This window comes from Coniosporium apollinis, assembly GCF_000281105.1.
Source record: "Coniosporium apollinis CBS 100218 chromosome Unknown supercont1.5, whole genome shotgun sequence".
Taxonomy (NCBI): Eukaryota; Fungi; Ascomycota; class Dothideomycetes; genus Coniosporium; species Coniosporium apollinis.
Window position 1 is genome coordinate 380157 of NW_006913267.1, and position 19145 is coordinate 399301.

The window sequence follows — 19145 nt, forward strand, 5'->3', positions numbered from 1 at the left end:
GGGCGTGAATCTGGAATCTAGGTGTCCAGCTCCAATCCAACAACGTACTCGTGATATTTCTGCTCAACGTGAAGAAGGTCACGTCAAGGTTTAGGGTTTGGTTGTATCATTACTGCGACAAGACGGCAACGCATCATCCTTCGAAGGCGAAGCTCACGCCATCGTGTTCTTTAACGAGAGAGCAAATCGCTAGCAAATCGCACCCGTTGCTGTCCTCGTCAGAGTCCGGTCCTCCCCAGTAACACCAGCAAAGCCCGCTATCCCAGACATCGTACGCCCCTATGTGTCAGGCGCCTTAAAGCGCCGCAGCCAAGCCTCAAGAAACATATGCAAGACGTAGCCACGTCCCCGTATACACCAGGTAGGCCCACCTAGCAAGCGCCATGGTATCCAGCAGGTCCCTCTAGCCAAGCTTAATTCCTGGTCCCCTGTCGTCTTCCGAGACCCAGCCTCGCAAATGCTATGAGATCGCCGAGAAGTGTACTCCTTTCCCGCAAGGCGACGCAAAGCCAAAAGCACCGCAGCCCAAAAACCAGTCCCCTATAGCCGGGAAAAGCCATTTTCGCCCATGGGGAGCCCACACCTCAAGTCCCGTGTTTAGAATTTCTTGAATATACTCACGAAGCTCTTCCGCTTCGACATCTTCGGCGCCGGTGCATCCTGCGGTATAGGCGGCGGGGTGAGATGCGAGTAATTCTGCAGCACGCCCGGCGAAGATTTCTTCCCCTTGAGGCCGTGGCTCGACGGTGCTGGCGGTGGGCCGTTGACCTTTGCATCGCCGGGAGAAAGCTCCAGCAGGTAGCCCTTGCGATGCGTAAAGCCGCCGTCCTTCGCAGCTGCTGTGCTCTCAGGAATGACGTCCGGGCGGGGACTCAGCGGCGGCGAGAGCGTGCGGTCGCGCTCTGGCTTGAGGGAGCTTTTACGCGAGAGTTGGGGGCTGTCTTTTCTGCTGATGATGGACTTCCGCGAGCTCTTTGTCAAGGCGCGCTTCAGGGGGCCGTTGTTCTCTTCTGCCTGCTGCTTCTCCAGCCGCTCGACCTCGCCGAGAATCGTCTTGCCGTTGATGGCAAGGTTCTCCTCAGGTATGGCTTCGAAGCGGATTACGCCTCGATCGGAGGTGACATTGAGGAGGTCGGACATGAAAGATTGGATCATGGCGGCGTTGCGCTTGTTGGTTACGGACTGGACTTGTACTGGGAGTGCGCTGATGGTAAGGAGATATGCGGGGTCGAACGTGCCGCCTAGACAGAGGAGAGCGGAATGTTGCACGAAGATCATGATGAGGGAGGGAGGTCTTTGGTAGCGGTTCGAGAGGTGCCATGAAAGTTCGTTCACTAGGGTCTGCTCGTCATTGACCTGAGGGCGGCGTTAGTGGGGCAACTTTATGGTCAGAGGTTCACTGAGCGTACTATAACGTTCGTCTTCAACTCTACGGTTATAGGAGATGTCTTCCTCGCCCTCTCTCGTGCCGTACTCGTGTCGTCCTTGTACGCAAACTGTTCCTCGTAGTATTGCGTCCTCCGCTTCGAGTTCTGTTGGCCAACAGCAGTTCCCTTTCTATCTCCGGGGGCTCCACGCTCGATCTCCCTGGTTATGTCTTTGCGGCTGAATTCCATGCCACTCGGCATTGGCGACTTTGGCTGGGACTCGTACGAGAAGGCAGACTTCGCAGGAGATAGCTGACCATCGTTGTGCTCGGGCACTGTCAGCGGAGCACCGGATGGTTGAGGAAAGGCATTGGCGGAGTTCGTCGAAGTGGATGCCCGTTGATCTGACATGGTGGTGATCGGGTTGAGAGTGAGGATCGGGGGGTGAGTGGAGGTGGAACGGTGGGTGCTACGCGGTAACTATGCTGGCATTCCCTAACAATAACCGGTGTGAGCTCTCCTTCAGCTGACGGCGCACAAATGGATCACGGCGTGTGGAGGTGTTGGGGGCTGAAGATGCTTTGCGGGTGACGGAGCGAACACCGGGACGGAGGTGAAGGGTATCTGCAGCAGTCGCAGGCAGCAGGTCTGGAATGCGAGTGAGAAACAGAGACAGAGAGACAAAGCGGTAGGCATGCAACGTGGGAAAACTGAGCAGATAGAAGCATGCGCTGCACCAGGCAGGCGCATCGGGCCATTGTGACGGGTGGCCTTTCGTGACCATCTCTGGCAAAGAGCAGCGGTTGAGGCGTCCGGCCTTGCCTAGGTACTTAGCGAACAGATGATTTGAGTGGGAAATGTCGCGGCTGGCGGCAGAAGGTGATGCAGGCCATGTTGCTTATCGACCTTGGCTCGACGCCTCGAGCGGCTGAGCGCTGCAGGGGGCGTCGGGCCGAATTCCCCTTTCGTGCGGGCGATGGTGCCTCGAGTGCGGATTGGGGAAGGCCTACCACCAGTGATCTGCAAAGACTCCAGATGGCGACGGGTGCGATGTTGCAACACCAACCTCGAACAGACTGGCGGCTGGCGGTTGGACGGTAGCCTGAGAACCTTTGACGTCTGCGAAGGATTCACCAACGCCAACGCCAACGCCAGCGCGAAAGGCGTACGTCACAGCAATTTTACGGCCTCATGTTTACCTACTGATAGGCGTCGAATCTAATCAGAACCCTTGAGCCTCCAGCGTCTCTTCGATACCCACAGCATTGGTAGGATAGATATCCATGCGCCCAGACAATCTACCCTTCAGACGGGAATGGGTAGACCTAAGGGGGTACGCTCAGGGAGTGTCAGCGCTACTGCCGCTGTCATCTAAACGGTCGCGACTAACTGCATGACCAGATCTCCACAAAACGGACTCGCCGGTTGGTGTTACCATCTGAGGCCAGCTACCAGCTGTCGTTGAGGGGTACTCTACCCATATCCAACGGCGGACCGGCCATTGTAGTCTACGAGCAACTTTCGTGACAGCAAGTTGAACTTAGCACCCCTTCATCCTTGGTCGAGTCTTTGTTCACCTCGTGCATTATGAGCTCTCAGTTGGTTTCGTACATCTCCCGCCTAGACCTCCGAACCTCCAGGTTTGAGTCATGGTATCACTGTCAGAGATGCGGAGCACATGTACTCCTTTCGTGTACTCGGTACTCTCGCAGGATCACAATAAGTCCAATGCTTAAGGGCGCTTGTGGCACGTATCTCCAGTGAGATCTGCTTGAGCTGGGTGAGCTGAGGGTTGTCACGTTGGCTTCGCGGCATGAATTCTCGTATCCGAGTATATTCCGCCACCGGCAGTCTTACAACTCCATAATCTCGCATGTGGTCTCTCGCATATTATCGAGTCATTTCTTTTGCACCGCAGCTAGTCTAGTTGTTTGCTCCTCGAGCCACAGAGGCATTGTCGTTAGGAGTTTCGGTACGAAACCGAGTCTTTGTCGTGAGAGGTACAATATCAAGCATCAACAATACTAAGCCAGCAGCCAACCACGCCAACTATCAGAATTTCTCGAACACGACTGCGACAGAACAAGCTCTCTCCATTGTTCGCGAGATGACGGGTGAAAGGGCCTCCTCCCACGCTCGCTCCGTGAGGCTCATCATACCCGAAGTCCATCACATATAAGGGGCCGCGAGCAGCTCAGCCGCCCATCACCGAATTACACAGTCACTTCACACCGCACTCATTTGAGCTTATTCGTTCAATCTCACCACAACACCAATCAATATGGGCGAATTACTTTCCGGTAGATTTCTCAAGGGCCGTGGCAAGCAGCCAGGCACCTGCTCGGTCATGTAAAAACTACGCCCAACCAACCCAGCTGGGGCATCTACGCCATTCAGCTCCGTCAGCCAAGCACAAATTGATGGTTCATACAACGGAGCCGGACGCCGTCGAGTCTTTTCTCATCAATCGATCCATGATTTGCCCTAGGGGCCTCGAGGGGTGGATCAGCAGCACGTTAGTCTAGACAAGCACCTGACCGGATGCTGGCTTGCTTTTAGAGATCGAGAGCCTGTTAAGTGGCTTTCCAGCAAGGAACAATGGCTTTTAGCCACGATTCTGAAGCTGTTATGCCGTCTTGATCCTCCTATCACAGCAGTTTCCTTCTCGCATGTATTATATATATCTGTGTTTGCGTGGACATTGGATGTGCTCAGATGCTCGAAACAAGCCATCAACTACGTGAATTGTGTAACGCTGTTAAGCCAATCAAGGTTACTTCTTCGTCCCCCACGCTTCAACTGTTCCACATGTGCTTGACAACCGGCGCTCGACAAGCTAGGTCTTCCTGCTCAGCGCTCTTAGCTACCTACTTAGATCCGCCCATCTGTTTACTATTCCAGCTGTAAGCGCTGTGTTATCAACCTCTGTGAAGCGCACCATGCAGGTACCTCGATGCGGCTCAAGATCACAAGACTGCCTAACCATGACATCAACTATCCGCGACCGTTACCCCTCCTACGTAACGATTTCCACACCATCACACAGAAGCTAGCGCTGCTTACTAGAAAGACCTAGGCCCATCATGTCAAGCTACTCAAACCTTTTCACCAAGCCTCACACTCGCCAGAGCCACAACATCCCCGACATGGACGGAGACGATTCACACAAGGCCTACACCGAGGGCGCCTCGTCGTAAGGAGCTCTCTGCTCCGCACCGAGCCTGAAAACATAGCTCACGAACTACTCGCAGGGCCAACCCGAACATGGATCTGACTGATAGCATCCACGAAGACGCTAAGCCTAGAGCAGTGCGTAGCCTGAATTCTTCGTAATACGTCTAAGTATATGGTCACTAAAAACGAGGCAGGAACCCATCGGCGAGAAAACCACGGGCGGCGGCTCAGCCTTCAGTTCTGAAGGTGCTGTTGGCAAGCAGTTCACCAGTACGTGCATCTTACTCCCCGAGCCCTTCCATGCCTCGCTCTCACCCCACCCCACATACCGCATGGTAGCTTCGGACACTAGCTGACTCGAGTCACTTGCAGCGGAGGGCATGATCGGTGGCATGGCCCAGGCCATCGGCGGACCGCTCGACAAGGAGGGCGCCATCGGCAAGCACTTCACAGAGTCTGGCTCCATCGGCGGCTCGGTGCAGGAGCACCTTGGGTCCGGCGAGTCGAACAGCATCAGGAAGTAAGGGAGATTGAACAGACGACGAGCGTGCTATGGGTGTGAGATGTCGAGGGAATGTACACTATATGCCAAGTGCTGGCGACGAGCTCAATGAATGCCATGAACAGATACTGTTACTGTGAACTGTTCAACACTACAGCAAGCTACCCCTCGTAACCTTTGCTGATGACGCACTGTGGAGTTGCGGAAGTGGAGGCCGTCGCTTACCCTACCTAGTTTTCCATGGTCACGTCTGCACGTGCAAAAGCTTTGGCCATCCCGAATCTTGGACGTATTTTGCGTAGCTACCTAAACTTAAGTATATTTATATCACAGCACTACACCGAGATGGCTGAGCACGACCCACATCTAGCAACAGACGACCGCGAAGACTACAACTCCGCCTCCGACGAAGACTTCAGTCCCACCGCCGAAGCCCCTTCAGACGCCGAGTCCGCATCCTCCACCGAAGATGAAGCATCCACAACCAAAGCGCGCGGCACCAAGCGCAAGCGGAAGACCGTCACTATCGACGCTGGGCTCGACTCCGGCGATGAAGAAGCCGTCAAGGAATATCGTGCGCACAAGGAGGATGACTCGGGAGGCGAAGGCGGGTTGATCAAGACGAGGGCGCAGAGACGGGCGGAGTAGGTAAGCTCTCTCTTATCTTGGGAAGGAATTCGGGGAGCTGATGGAGGCTTTAGGGTACAGGAGAAGAAACAGCTCGCGACTGTTGGTGGTGCGACTGTGGATGTTGATGCGCTATGGGCGCAGATGCTTGCTGCGCCTGTAGGGCGGCCGCCGGAGTCGAGGGTTGATGCAGAGAAGGAGGTCGGCAAAGAAGAACGCCCTAAGACGGGATCGTCTGTCCCCGCCACATCGAGTGCAGATGTTGATCCACGCGAAGAGGAAACGATCACAATAACTCGCACCTACACCTTCGCCGGCGAGACCCACACGGAAGAGAAGCGCGTGCCCAAGTCATCGGAAGAAGCGAGGTTATATCTAGCATCACAAAAAGGCACAAACGCCCCAAGCGACGTCGACAAACCAGCCGACGCATCAGCCAACCCCCTCCTCCGTCGGCCCCTCCGGCGCCCCTCCCGCTTCGATCCCAACCCCTCCGGCGAGATCAAAGGCCTCCCCGCTTCCGCGCAGCTCACCTGGCGTCAACGGAACCAAGGCCTTCAACCGGCCGGCAACAGCAAGGGCACCGTCTTTGCGATGCCGACCGCTCCCGCGAAGACGAAGCTAGCAAAGGCACCGGAGAAGCTCAACACGGTCGACAAGTCGCGCATGGACTGGGTGCAGCATGTTGATCAGGAGGGCCTTGCGGACGAGCTGGACGTGTATGGGAAGAGCAAGGAGGCGTATGGGGCGAGGCAGAGTTTCTTGAGCCAGGTGGAGCTGAGGAGGGAGGAGGAGGCGAGGGGGTTGAGGATGAAGGGGTAGGGATTAGCGTTTATGAGTGTTGGTGGTGGGTCTTGGTACGATGGGCTCGAAGAAGCACTTTCGTCCCGTGCAATTGGGAGGCGGAGTAGAATAGAGCGATAGTACGCCTGTAACTTCGAGGTGAGGCCTTATACTCTAGGCTCGTTCTAGTACGGCAGGCCACTGAAGCCTCCCCGAAGTAATTAATGCTAGCTATGCATCGTAGATCATGCGTTTGTCGCCTGGAATGTTTTCAGCGCATTATATAAGAGAGGGGCGATGAATTGATAAATCCAAAGACTGCCTACCCACCCCAAGAAGGGCACGTGAAGTCGCGTTGCGGAACTTACGCGTCGCGCCCAGCCCGCTGTGAGCTCGAATGCAAGCAGCATCAATACCTTTTTACACATCATTCGCATTCGATACACGAGAAGGCCAACGAGGATCAGCTATCACAACAAACATGCCTCCATCACGCACAACCTCTACCTCCTCAAACCCGCCCCGCCGCAGAGGCCCCGCTTTCAAACCGCCCACTCAGGTCAGGGATCAAGACACAGCAGCCACAAAAGCGACCAACGCTGCACGAAGCAAATCAGCCAATTCGACAACCGGCGCAGGCCGTCTGACAAAGAAGGTGCCCGCCTCGAAGTCCGGCTTCCGACCCGCATCCACCACCATAATCTCCTCCGAAGACGACGAAGCCGAAGAGGAGCAAGATGACGACCTCGACATGTCCGATGACGATGTTGAAGAAGATACTACCACCCACTCCAACACACGCACCTCAGCCGCCACAGCTCCACCACCAGCATCCCAAGACGACGCCGCGCCCGCGATTCCGCCGCGGTTGCTGACACGGCTGCTGCACGAGGGCTTTGAGGACAAGGACATTAAGATCGGGAAGGAGGCTATGGCGGTCGTGGGCAAGTACATGGAAACGTTTGTCAGGGAGGCGCTGGCGAGGGCAGCGTTTGAGAGGGAGGAGGTGGATGGGGACGGGGGTGGGGGGATTGGGGATGGGTTTCTGCAGGTGAGTTGGTTTGGGGTGGTGAGAGGAGCACTTGCTGGACTTTAGCTGATGGGAGGGCGTAGGTCGAGGACTTGGAGAAGACAGCACCGCAGCTGTTACTGGACTTCTGAGATGGGACTTTGGCGGCAGTGTTTGTGGGGGTGTAAGCACACGGAAGGTTGGACAGGCGTTGAAGACAAGAGTGCGCACGCGCAGATGCCGTCGCAGTGTCCAGCATCTGGAACACAGCAATGAGGACCAGGCAACGGACTTTCAATGCGTTGCAGTCATGCCCCGAATCTTTGCTGGTCTACGTTGGGATCGGGTCGAAGAGTCGATACATGGTCAAGCTCGGTCTAGGATTACGAGCTTAGGGCGTGAGACATTTTTGTACCAGCGCCATGAGTAACTCGGATCGTGGTCGGACTAAAATCATTCTTGGTCTCCTAGAAGCGCCGGCGGCTGCTCGAGCATGTTGTTGTTGCAGGCTCAAACGCGGAGGCGAGATCTGCGACACGATACGACTTCGGTTCCACGCAGCGCTTCAACACCAAGGCATCATTAGTTGCGCATCACCAGCGACAACGATTAGTAGATTTCAACGAAAAGCTCGTTCGTCATCTTTTCGTATTTAGAAGCCGGTCAGAAGCAGCTCACGACAAAAGCATGATGGAATACGAAGGCACATACCTACTACCATCTTTACTTGGGGTCAAATCAGATGGCTAACGCGCATTAACAATATGCGTTTATCAAGTCTCCGACAGCAACAGTATCAAGCCCCAAACGAGCGTGGCTGAAGCACGGAGGGTATCTCTTCCGTTGCAGGTAATATTTGCTGCTATACTCGGATGTCACAGCACTGCCTCAAAGAAGCGGTCCGCAACGGGGCTTGTGATGCCTTTCTTAATCATTCAATGCTTTAAGAAGACGAATAGGCCCGTCTTGTTTTGACCACATTGCTGTTTGTTCTGTCTCCGTAAAATCCTTCTCCTTTCTGTGCATACTTCGCTCCCTTTGGTTCTTCGGCGCTCTTTCTTGACAACTCTATATTCATATCTGGTTGATCCAGCACGTAGCGCTAGACGCTTAATATATCACACTCATTCCCGCCCGTTTCTGTCTATCAGCTCCACATTCGTCCGCGCAACATGTATCCAAGAGTCCTTACCACAGCCTGCGTGTTCCTCGCCGGATATGCCGTCGCAACGACCCATCCAGGCGAGTCGGCAAAAGCACCAGCGTCAGCAACATCGGCAGCCGCATCCGCATACCAAACCTACCACGCCGTCCAAGTAGGAACAGCCGATGGCGCCCTGGTATTCTCACCCGACAACATAAAAGCAAAGATCGGCGACGTCGTGCAATTCCAGTTCCGGCCAGCGGTACGTCCACTTACCCTTGACCGGGCCGTCCAGCGCTAACATCTCCTCGCGACAGAGCCACTCCGTCGTACAATCCACCTTCGACCAGCCATGCGTGCCTATCCGCAACGTAATGCCGAACGCGACAGATGCCTTTTTCTCCGGTTTCATGCCGACGAACTACACTGGGCCGAACGGCGGGTCCGAGCAGCTGATCTTCGACGTCTACATCGCCGATACCAAGCCCAAGTGGTTTTACTGCTCGCGGGGAAGACACTGTCAGGGAGGCATGGTGGGCGTCATCAACGCGTAGGTCTTGCCGATTCCATACGTTACGTTGTGTTGCTGACTGTGTTGCAAAGTCCGGCAACGGGCGACCGGACTCTGGAAAAGCACAAAGAGCTCGCCAAGGCGGCGCCCCAGAATGTGTCGCCAGGTCAATCCTCCGCTCCTGGCTCGTCGGTGAGCTCGTCGGCGCCCTCGTCGGTCGCTTCGTCTCTCGTGACTTCGTCGTCCGTGGCAGCTGGCGTGAGTACCGCGACTACGGATTCGACGTCTGCAACCACTTCGCGCTTCGTTCCAGCTCAGCAGACCGTCAATGCCGCACCTGGAGGAATGGTGGACGCCGCGAAGAGGGGCGTGGTGGGATTGAGCTATGCTGGTGTTGCTGCGCTTCTCGTGCTCTAATCCTGCCTTCGAATGGGTTGTGAATAAATGTGACTATCCAGCATGGCAGCTTTCGGCGTTGTTGCTTCGTATTGCGGAGCTGCGATGTAATAGATATCCTGTAGCATTAGAACAAGGTGGTCTGCGGTTTATTCAAGCATCTGTCTTGTCTCTACCGAGTTGACTCATACTCTCGATTAGCACCACTGCGGTTCTCACGATCGTCCTCTTCCCTCGGCACTCTCACCTCCACCCAAAGCGGTACGTGATCGCTCGGTCCTCTCTCGGCTGGGCTATTCAGGATCCCAGTGTCAACCAGTCCGCCCTCCTCCACCAACTTCCTACTCACTATAGCATAGTCCACTCTATCGCAACTGCTGCCCCATGCCACTCCTCTAGGATAATACGTATACGCCTTCTCATCCCCCTTCAGCTCGCGCCACACATCCACCGCTCGTAACCCCACCTCGTCCTCAAAAAACTTGGCATTGAAGTCCGCACGATTGACGCAGTGCTGTCGCGGCCACTCCCTCAGATTCGGCCACCCATCGATCCTCGCACGCGCAACGTTGAAATCCCCCGCAAGCACCACCCTCCACCCCTCCAGCTCCATCCTTCTACACTCCTCGAGCAGCAGCGCGTGAAAGGCGAGCTTGCGATCATGGCGCGTGCCCACCACCGCGCCCGTCTCGGGACTCCGATAAGCGCTGTCTGTCCCATTGACAGCATAGATGTTGAAGATAGCGAGCTGGTCTTTTGTCTCAATGACGTGGAGCCGGCCTTCGAGGTCCCAGTCCACGTCCCTGACTCTCACGCCTCTGTGGCGGCAGAAGTCATCGCGCAGGAGGGAGGCGACGCCGTAGAGCTTCCCGCCGAAACCTTTCGCGTTGTGCGGGTCGCGCGGGAGCGTGAAGTGCGCTGTGTAGCTCGGCCCTCCATCTTCGTCGGCGGAAGCGTTGATCGCAGCCTGTACGGCACGCTTGGTGCGCTCGTCTTTGGGGCTGATTTTTACTTCTTGGAGGAGGAGGGCGTGGGGCCAGTTGTGGCGGCGGAGGAAGGCGCGGAGGGAGGCGGTGGGGATAATAGAGGGGACTCGAGGGGCTTGGGTACCGTTAGAGCGTTTTGGAGGGGCGGTGGAGACGCTGGTGCGTGGGAAGAAGGATGTTATGGGCTTTGCGGATTGGACGAAGGGGGAGATGCCGTTGATGTTCCAGGCGAAGATGCGGATGTTGTCGGTGGTACTGCGCGATGAAAGATGTTTCGCGAGGTTCATGGTCTCTGTATCGGGTATTGAAGGCGACGGTTTTCGACGCTTTGAAGGCGGAGGGCTGACATCTCGGTCCATGTTGTTTGGTGTACGGCGCGAGCTTGTGAGCGGTCTTGCAAACTGGTACCTTTGGCGGAGGGCTAACACAGAGGTTAGCAGACGTGTTAGCGTAGACTGGCCATCGATGCTCATAGACGCGTATAGAGCAACAGCTCGGTAGAGTTAAGGACGCCGTCCTCACATGAATTGCCCTCAGAACAGTTCGCAGTGCTTGGAGGGGGGACGCGATCCAACCGCGATGACGTATGCGCTTTGGCGCGTCCCTTTCCCGAACCATGGGCCGCAAGTCTGACAGGAAACCGGGTTTCGGCTTTGGTGAGGGCCTCATATAGAATATAGAGTCAATTGAGCTCCTTAGCTCCTGCCTTCTCTGAAGCAATGGCTTTACAAGTATTCCAAAACGGCAATGGCTTCCTCAGCACCAGCCAAGGCTTCAAGACCGGCCCACCACCGCTCTACATAACGGCCGAGACGGACGACTTCGACGAGGTCATCATACAAGCATGGCGAGACGAGGGCTACAATGTCCAGTACATACCTTTTGGAGACGGCGGGAAAGCGTATACGAACACGCTGAAACGGCTTGGAGATAGTCTGTCGATTGGAGAGTCATTTGCTATAGTAGGTATATCACACCTGCTACACGACACATTGAGGCGTCCAGTCTGGGAACAGCGCTGCACGATATCAGACACTGATACAGCTGTGGGCTCCTTGCAGCGTTCGGTGATGCAGCAGGAATATGTCTGGACGTCTTTCAACAGAAACACACGCCACGGCTCTGCGCGCTTGTTGCCTACTACCCATCCACGATCCCCGACCCGAAGAACTCCTTCCCAAACTCCTTCCGCGTGCTCGTGCATCTAGCTGGCGGCGTGGTTGGCGTGCGTCGAAACCCGGAGGTCCTGGGAATACAGGGCAAGAAGAAGACATACCGACGAAAGGTCGGTCCTGGCATCGGCACCGGCGGCTTTATGAAGCTCGGCTATCCTGCGTACACGTACGAGGGCGTGGAGTCAGGATTTGCGGAGAGCGATCTGGATGAGTACGACAAGGTTGCCGAGCGGGTTGCGTGGAGTAGGAGCTTGGCGACGATACGGAAAGGCTTCATCGCGGAGGTAAACATTGAGGTCATAAAAGAACAGCATACCGAAAGTAGGTTCCGCGTTTCTGTTGAAGCCGGGGTGGAAATTGCTACTGACCTGAACCCTGTAGACAAATCTGATAAGCCGGACGAGACGGTCCAGAAAATGGCCCACAAACCCTTCGTGAACTACGTTCCCACAATGACAGGCGGCGTCGGTAAGAAGGAGCTCGTGCGCTTCTACAAGGAGTTCTTCGCCAAGTCCAATCCGCCGTCTATGGTCATGCGTCTGCTATCCCGCACGATAGGTGTAGACCGTGTGGTTGACGAGATCCACATATCGTTCAAGCACACCCAGGAGATGTACTGGATGCTTCCCGGCATACCAGCGACAGACAAGCAGGTCGAGGTGGCTGTCGTTAGCGTTGTAGCCGTACGCGGAGGAAAGCTCTACAGCGAGAATGTGTACTGGGATCAGGCGTCTGTGCTGATGCAGCTTGGTCTGCTGGATCCGAAATATATACCGAAGAATATGCGGGACAAAGGTATCGAGGAGCTTCCTGTGTGGGGCGCGGAATCCGCGAGGAGGGTGGTGGACGAAGAGAGTGAGCCGAGTAATGAGTTGATAGTTGAATGGGAGTAAATATGGAATAGTCTACACCGAGCGGTTTGGTATGTTATACTATCGGGCCCCTGGTGAGGGACGGTCGTAGCGCTGAAACAAGGGAATGTTCCTCGGCCTAGTTACTACCGCCTGTGCATCCACACAAGTACCAGACTACCCTCTTCGTCTTACTCAGGATGCTGCACACACAAATATTGCTTTCCATCACAATCGCCCCCAATTTTACTACATGTCAACTCCTGAACTCCGGCAAACAACAAGGATCCCATTTGCTCACACCATCAGACAAGGTACACTTTGTTAGGCTTCGTCTCCCAGTCATCGGCTGTCCAATCTTTGACGGCATCGCCATCCATGAGGTGATCCACGTAGCAGTCTCCGATCAATTCATGGCAAGCATCAACCCACATCTCCGAGGACAATACTTGGCGCCGGTACTCTGTTTGATGGGAAAGTTCTTGCATGCCTCCGTCCAAGAAGGTCACCCAACGACCACTGACTGGTCGAAGGACGAAGGGAGTTCGGCCGCCCTGAAGTATATGAATCTCGTCACCCTCGCGCATCTTAGCCGGTCCAAGCCCCATTGTTCCATTCGTAGCAACAAAGAACCTTCGCTCCGCTGTTGCTGTTCGTACGGCAACTCTTATATTGCTAGCCTCGTTGACGAATACTGATGCATCCTTGCTGATCGTATCAAACAATGGTTCGTATAATCCGCTGCATGTTACGTTTGCACGTCTCTCAGGGGAGTTTCCATGATCCTTCCGGAGTGATTCAAGGTGCATAAGCTGGAACCATGAATCTACTTTCATGATCTCCGCGTCTTCCAGCCGATTGAAGCTATCGGTTTCGTTTGCCTCGTCACGGCCAGGTCTGGTCCTTTGGTAGACCAAGTCGGCACAAAGAGTCTTAAAAAATCTGTCTCTGAGTGATATCGTATTGTCAAAAATCCCCCTGTAATCTTCTGCTAGTGAAACCCAATCTCGAAGGACGGTCATTTCGGGTTCTTCTACAGGTAGCATGACCGCACCGACCGCAGCCACTCGTGGAGTGGGTGTGTTCAGGCTTTGAACTTCGATGGTTCCTTGCATAGAGAGACTTCGTTTGATTGAGCTTCCGTAGCTAGCGTTATACAAGTCGAGGCAGCGAAGCCGACGTTCGTTGCCTACTGGTGTGCTCCAATCGGGAACCCATGACGGCAAGTCCTGACGAGTCTTAGTACCCAGGTCGCCTTCTAGTACAGACAACGACCGCGTTCCGAGGATTATGTTCAAAGCTGTTTGCTCAAAGACTTCCTCCGTGGTGAGCCTGTAATCAGGCTCCACAGAGCTCGAACCAGATTGGCGTGAAACGAGGCCGAGGAGTGCGTAGACTTTATCTCTGGCGTCGGTAGCTTCTCGAGCTCTAAATCTTCTAAGAAGTTGCAAAAGGCTTCTGGTACAACCGAGAGCCATGCCCCTTTCGACGCGCGGCTGCATGCCATGAATGCTGGCGGTTAGTTGACAGAAGTGTGAGGCCACTTTAGTGTAGTCTTTTGGAGTCACGTAAAAGACCCAGACACAGCAGAAGGAAAGATGGCGGATGTATCCCATCGTAGCGGCAACGAACATGTCCCAAGGCGCAACGATTGAGCCAAACAGGACTGTGGCGTTCCGAGAAACGACGATCTCTTGAACAACCCACATTCTGTTCCACCACGCGCAAGTTGTCAGTAACCTGAAGGCCTCATAAAGTCCCTGCTCCCAAGCAGCGTTGACACTTGATCTTCTCCTCCAATCAAACAGCGGCATCTTCCAGAGATGGTAGCCTTGGGCTAGTGAACGAATAAGGCAGAACGCATCGTACAACCGGTTTCCTGGTAAGCCACTGTGGGTGGGTATGGAAAGTGCGTCCCTTGTGACACAACGCTCCTCGAAATCTTTGAGTTTGCCGATGTCACGTTGATCGTTGTACCAGTACGTCGGTGCCGAGGACGAAAACTCCTGGTGACCTGGATATACATTCCGAACGGTGTGGTCTATCCCGTCTCCAAGATATATTAAAACCACTTCAGCGCTCTCGTAGATGTCGCGCATAATGGCCACTTGATGAGATCTCTCCGAGTCATTTGTTTGATCGATGCAGATCGCATCTACCCACAGAAGGGTCTCTGGGTAGAGTTGTCTGGCTCGGCGAAGGGCAGAATCGAGGTTAACAGTTATGCGGTGCTTTTGTCCATCAAGCGTGATCGCTCGAGCGAGCCTCGGGGAACCCCAAGCGTAGGACAGAGCCTTGTACGGCACTGATTTGTCTAAGTAGAGGTAGTGTAGCTCGCAGCATATCTCATCGGACCAATGACCCGAAAGAAGTTTGACAAGACGGATCTCTCTAGGGCGTAGAGAGTGTTTGGAATATACAGGACTCAAAGTATCGGAAACGGACGCCTCGAACATGCTGGACATACTGAACAGTTCAACAACGGTGTGAGAGACTTCAAACGATCTAGTAATTTTGTCGATGGCGCTGGTGTAAGTATCTCAGCCTTCTGCATTGCCCCATCCAGTTTGGGGCGGAGCCTCGCAGGCCCCCCGATGATGCGGCTTCGCCAATAGCAAGAAGCAAGGCATAGTTCGAACAGCCTACTGAGGACCGAAGTCACCGCTGTAAAGAGTGAGACAGCGTCTGAGAGGAGGTTGTCGAGGGCGCTCATATTTAAAGCCAGGGCTATCAGAGTATGTGTCATTGTTGTCACCTAGGTAGTGCCGCTCGCTATTCTCGTCTACTTGCACCTTCTTTTACAGACGGAATAAATGAGGAATTCGGTCAGTCATGACATCTTCGAGATACATCAATGATTCAGATAGGAGTGTGTTCGTAAAATCTTAAATATTGGCCGGTTGCGCCTGGTGACAGGGGGGATCTGCACAGTCACCCTATTGACACAAATGCGCCGACTCACGAGATTAGACACAACGTTTACTATCGAAATAAAGCTCTACAAAATATAGAAATATCGCCAACTGTAAGAACTAGGTGTATAGAGGCAACAGTAAAATCTAGAACGTGTTGCAGGTACGATCAGTGGTGGATTAGTGATCGTAGACGTGCTGGTAAACGTGAGGAATTCGTGATGTTCTTAAGCTCTGAGTCGGGCGATTTGTGTCAGCCGCGTGACAGTCCAGGCTCTCGCGTGATCTTTGCTCCGGGGGACATGGTCGACTTCCTCACAACTATCGAAAGATGTTAACTTACGGGCGCGAAACCAACGACCATTCTAGAGGTAGCTTGTCTACGCTACTTATTGCAACTCTCTATTAGCGAGTTAACACTTACTCCCACGGCATCGCCAACCGGCCGCAGCTTCCGTGCTGCTGACGCGCATCCTCTATCAATGCGATGAAGTCGATCGACGTAGACAGCATGCCAGCAAATCTTGAGCTTACCATCACTTGGCGGCAGCTAGCTCTTTAATGGAGGTAGCAGCCTGCTTGATGGAGCCCGACCCGCGGTGAAGGCTCAACCGTGAGGAGACTAGTAGTAAGCAGACTTATAGCAACAAACAGGATGTTCTAGCACCTCAGCCGAAGGGCCGAGTTCTCAACGATAACAGCTAGAAGGACGAGAACTTGTAGCCACAAGCAATCATCCAGCAGAAGAGTATTGGCAAAGGTCCGTACATGCTTTCACCGCCTTCAACCGCGGCAAAGGGGTTGGCCCCAGCATACGAGGTTGTGAATGGCGTAGCTCTCACTATGTTGTACTTTCTGTTTTCGTGAAGGTTGACCCGGATGCGGTAGACGTTTTGTGTTATGCGACTCTCGAGCCCCCTGGAGCAGGAAACTGACGAGTGTCAAGGCGAAGACTTGAGACATCCTGGAACCGCAAAGCAGCAAGAACCTATCGGCCCTTCGAATAATCACTCCCCAGCAGGTTTATCAGAAAAACCACATCTGGTTCGGTTGAAGGAAGAAGAAGACGATCGTGAACCATTTAGATAGAAAACAACAAGAAATAGACTTAGAAAGACCAAACGACAAAAACCTAACGACCGCTTTGCGGTCGCTCCAAGGAAACTCGCCGAAGCTTGTTTTTGTTTGGATTGCGGAAATAGGAGATTGACTTGGACAGGTTTCGAACAAAGGAAAGTGCGGGATTAGAAGAGCCCCCTTCTTGCCCCAGAAGAGGTGAAGTTCCGACGACCTGATCACAAGGCCGGTTTTGCCGTTAAGAACTGCACTTTGCCAAAACAATACATATAATCAAGTTTGCACTTTGGCTAGGCCCGCCGTTAATCGGCCACAGGACCTTTCGGCATCACACGGCAGCGCTCGATACGACGCGCGGGGTCCACAAAGCATGCTGTCTCGTAGACTCCCGCTGCTTCACAACACTCGTCCATACACTGGGGTCTCTGGGTCTGGCTTTCACTGCAATGTCTACAGCTCTATGCGAGTCGTGGATGTGACACTGTCTCATACTCAGCATTTTCTGGCACCCTTCATGGCGAAGGTAGTAATATCTGACGGCGAACTCTACAGTCATTTAAGAGGGGATTTGGATGCAGAGTCGAGGATTCATGTCGATGCTGCTTGTGTTCACATTCACTCTCCTTTCTTCACCAATCAATCCACTTAGTTCCATATGCTACTATATTCAAGGCTGGTTTGTGCGTGGGATGTGATCAATCGGAGCGGCCAACCCACATCTGCATGCGACGAAGGGGGTCAATATGAGGTCTTGTCACGATTCTCTTCCAGAAACACACCTCGGCCTTACCTTCACCATTACCAACCTGTCAGTCTGAAAGCTGTCTACAGCTCTCTCCCACGGTTCAGTCCTTCACCAGCACACCATCTTTTTCATGCGGCCACGTTTAGGCACCCTTCACTACAGCCTTCATGCACTACTTACCTCACCTTCACAGCTTCTCCAGGTTCTCCTACGAGAGCTGCACCTCCGCATCCCCACTCCAACAGTTCTCACCCACACTCTCGACTCCAAGTCACTCGCTCACTTACTTCGTCGCTTGATGTCCACTCGCTTGGTACCTTGATCTCCACTCGTACAACCGTGGTTATCCAAACCCCGACAACCCACTATCCAAAAACCTCGTTTCACCTACCGCACTCACTATCTACAGCAAACCTACACTAGATCTACATCTACAACACTCTCGCATCACTTCTGCCTGCCTACACTTAATAACACAGACCGCAACCCGCACGTGACATTACCTCCTCGCTATGGCGCCTAGAAAGGCCCGCAATCAAGTCGGCGCGAAGCGCGATGGCAAAACCGGAGGAGGAAGCCGCGGAGGACGTGGTGGTGGGCGCGGCAAGCGCGGTGTAGGTTCTCGTGGGGGATCTATCCGTGTTCCGCGGAAGAGAAAGCGCGACAGGGTTGACGACGGCGTACTGGTGGAAGGAGAGGGAGAAACGAACCACGACTATGAGGGCCTCATTCGATTGTTTGACCAGACAACAGCTGCTACTGAGGATACGTTTGGTAACATCACTGATCAGCATTCTAAGATGCATTATACCATTAGGTACGTGGATCTCCCATTATGATCTGAGCTCCGGGAGCCTTTGTCCTGCCGCTGCAATTCGCGCAACCGCTGACTTCTCGCTATCCAGATACCCAGATAATAGCGCACATGCATCCTTCCTCGTCGGCGAGAAGAAAGAAGAAATGGTCTGGGCCGTTAACCTATTTGCCCGCTCCACATCCATCAACCAAGTCCTCACCATCGCACCCCGCGACGATGTCAACCTCCGCGTTGTCGATCTCTGCGATGTCCCAGTCCTCCACTTCCGGATCTACATCGGCTTCCTCGATATCGGCGAGCTACCAACCCACGCGCCTCTAATGAGAGCCCGCGGGCCGCCAATTCAGAAAGCCTATCCGTACACCCCCGCCTCTGTGCTCGAGCTGTACAAATCCGCCTGTCGCCTCGGCGACCCGCACTTCAGCGATCGCGTCATGGACCGTTTCATCGAGCTGATCACGACAGCGGAACAATACGAGCTGGACTTCGCGGACATCACCGCGCTGTACAACAGCCCGGCCCGAGAGTTTGCCGGCCGGCTGCTCTTCGTCGACCTTGTTGCGGCCGCGCCGGGAGGCCTGGATGAGGCGGAACAGAAGGCGGATCAGCTCCCGTCTGCATTTGCCCTCCAGCTTGCGAGGCGTGTTAGGGAGCTTGCGGGATTGCCGCAGGGTGCTGCGGCGGCATGGGCAGGTCCTCCGGAGGCTTGGTGCAGGTATCATGAACATACAAGGGTAGGCGGATCGTGCTGGCGTGAAACACATGCGGAAAGTCAGGTGGCGCCGGCTGAGGTGGCGAGTGAGAGCCATGATGCTGGTGAAGGTGCGGAAGCAGATGAGAATGTGGAAGAGGGAGTGAAAGATGCAGAAGAAGAGCCGAAGGACGGAGAAGAAGGTGCGAAAGATGTAGAAGAGGAGGTGAAAGATGCCAAGCAAGAGGGAGTGGAAGACGCCAAGCGGGAGGAGGATACAGAGGGTCAGCAGCAAAAGACTCCACATCCCGATGAAGAAGGCCCCCGGCGGGACAGTGCCCGCTACGATTAAGCTGGCAGTGACAGCGGGACTGATCT

General features: G+C 54.3%; 8 protein-coding genes across 8 annotated transcripts; 6 read left to right on the top strand and 2 right to left on the bottom strand.

Annotated features, from left to right (window-relative positions):
* Positions 1-597: 597 nt before the first annotated feature.
* Positions 598-1778, bottom strand: W97_01477 (uncharacterized protein; the record flags this gene model as incomplete). Its single annotated transcript, XM_007779383.1, has 2 exons — positions 598-1356; positions 1410-1778. 2 exons carry the CDS (start codon positions 1776-1778, stop codon positions 598-600), a joined length of 1128 nt encoding a protein of 375 aa, XP_007777573.1.
* Positions 1779-4450: 2672 nt separating this feature from the next.
* Positions 4451-5065, top strand: W97_01478 (uncharacterized protein; the record flags this gene model as incomplete). The annotated part of the gene is made up of 4 exons (XM_007779384.1): positions 4451-4560; positions 4619-4676; positions 4736-4811; positions 4914-5065. The coding sequence occupies 4 exons, from the start codon at positions 4451-4453 to the stop codon at positions 5063-5065; spliced, it is 396 nt and encodes a 131-aa protein (XP_007777574.1).
* A 323-nt stretch (positions 5066-5388) lies between these two features.
* W97_01479 (uncharacterized protein) lies at positions 5389-6492 on the top strand (the record flags this gene model as incomplete). Its single annotated transcript, XM_007779385.1, has 2 exons — positions 5389-5687; positions 5745-6492. 2 exons carry the CDS (start codon positions 5389-5391, stop codon positions 6490-6492), a joined length of 1047 nt encoding a protein of 348 aa, XP_007777575.1.
* A 442-nt stretch (positions 6493-6934) lies between these two features.
* Positions 6935-7614, top strand: W97_01480 (uncharacterized protein; the record flags this gene model as incomplete). Its single annotated transcript, XM_007779386.1, has 2 exons — positions 6935-7504; positions 7567-7614. The coding sequence occupies 2 exons, from the start codon at positions 6935-6937 to the stop codon at positions 7612-7614; spliced, it is 618 nt and encodes a 205-aa protein (XP_007777576.1).
* Positions 7615-8634: 1020 nt separating this feature from the next.
* On the top strand, positions 8635-9534 carry W97_01481 (uncharacterized protein; the record flags this gene model as incomplete). The annotated part of the gene is made up of 3 exons (XM_007779387.1): positions 8635-8868; positions 8924-9156; positions 9210-9534. The coding sequence occupies 3 exons, from the start codon at positions 8635-8637 to the stop codon at positions 9532-9534; spliced, it is 792 nt and encodes a 263-aa protein (XP_007777577.1).
* A 151-nt stretch (positions 9535-9685) lies between these two features.
* W97_01482 (uncharacterized protein) lies at positions 9686-10858 on the bottom strand (the record flags this gene model as incomplete). The annotated part of the gene is made up of 1 exon (XM_007779388.1): positions 9686-10858. The coding sequence occupies one exon, from the start codon at positions 10856-10858 to the stop codon at positions 9686-9688; it is 1173 nt and encodes a 390-aa protein (XP_007777578.1).
* Positions 10859-11218: 360 nt separating this feature from the next.
* Positions 11219-12567, top strand: W97_01483 (uncharacterized protein; the record flags this gene model as incomplete). The annotated part of the gene is made up of 3 exons (XM_007779389.1): positions 11219-11465; positions 11561-12012; positions 12070-12567. The coding sequence occupies 3 exons, from the start codon at positions 11219-11221 to the stop codon at positions 12565-12567; spliced, it is 1197 nt and encodes a 398-aa protein (XP_007777579.1).
* A 5204-nt stretch (positions 12568-17771) lies between these two features.
* W97_01484 (uncharacterized protein) lies at positions 17772-19119 on the top strand (the record flags this gene model as incomplete). Its single annotated transcript, XM_007779390.1, has 2 exons — positions 17772-18076; positions 18165-19119. The coding sequence occupies 2 exons, from the start codon at positions 17772-17774 to the stop codon at positions 19117-19119; spliced, it is 1260 nt and encodes a 419-aa protein (XP_007777580.1).
* Positions 19120-19145: the final 26 nt, after the last annotated feature.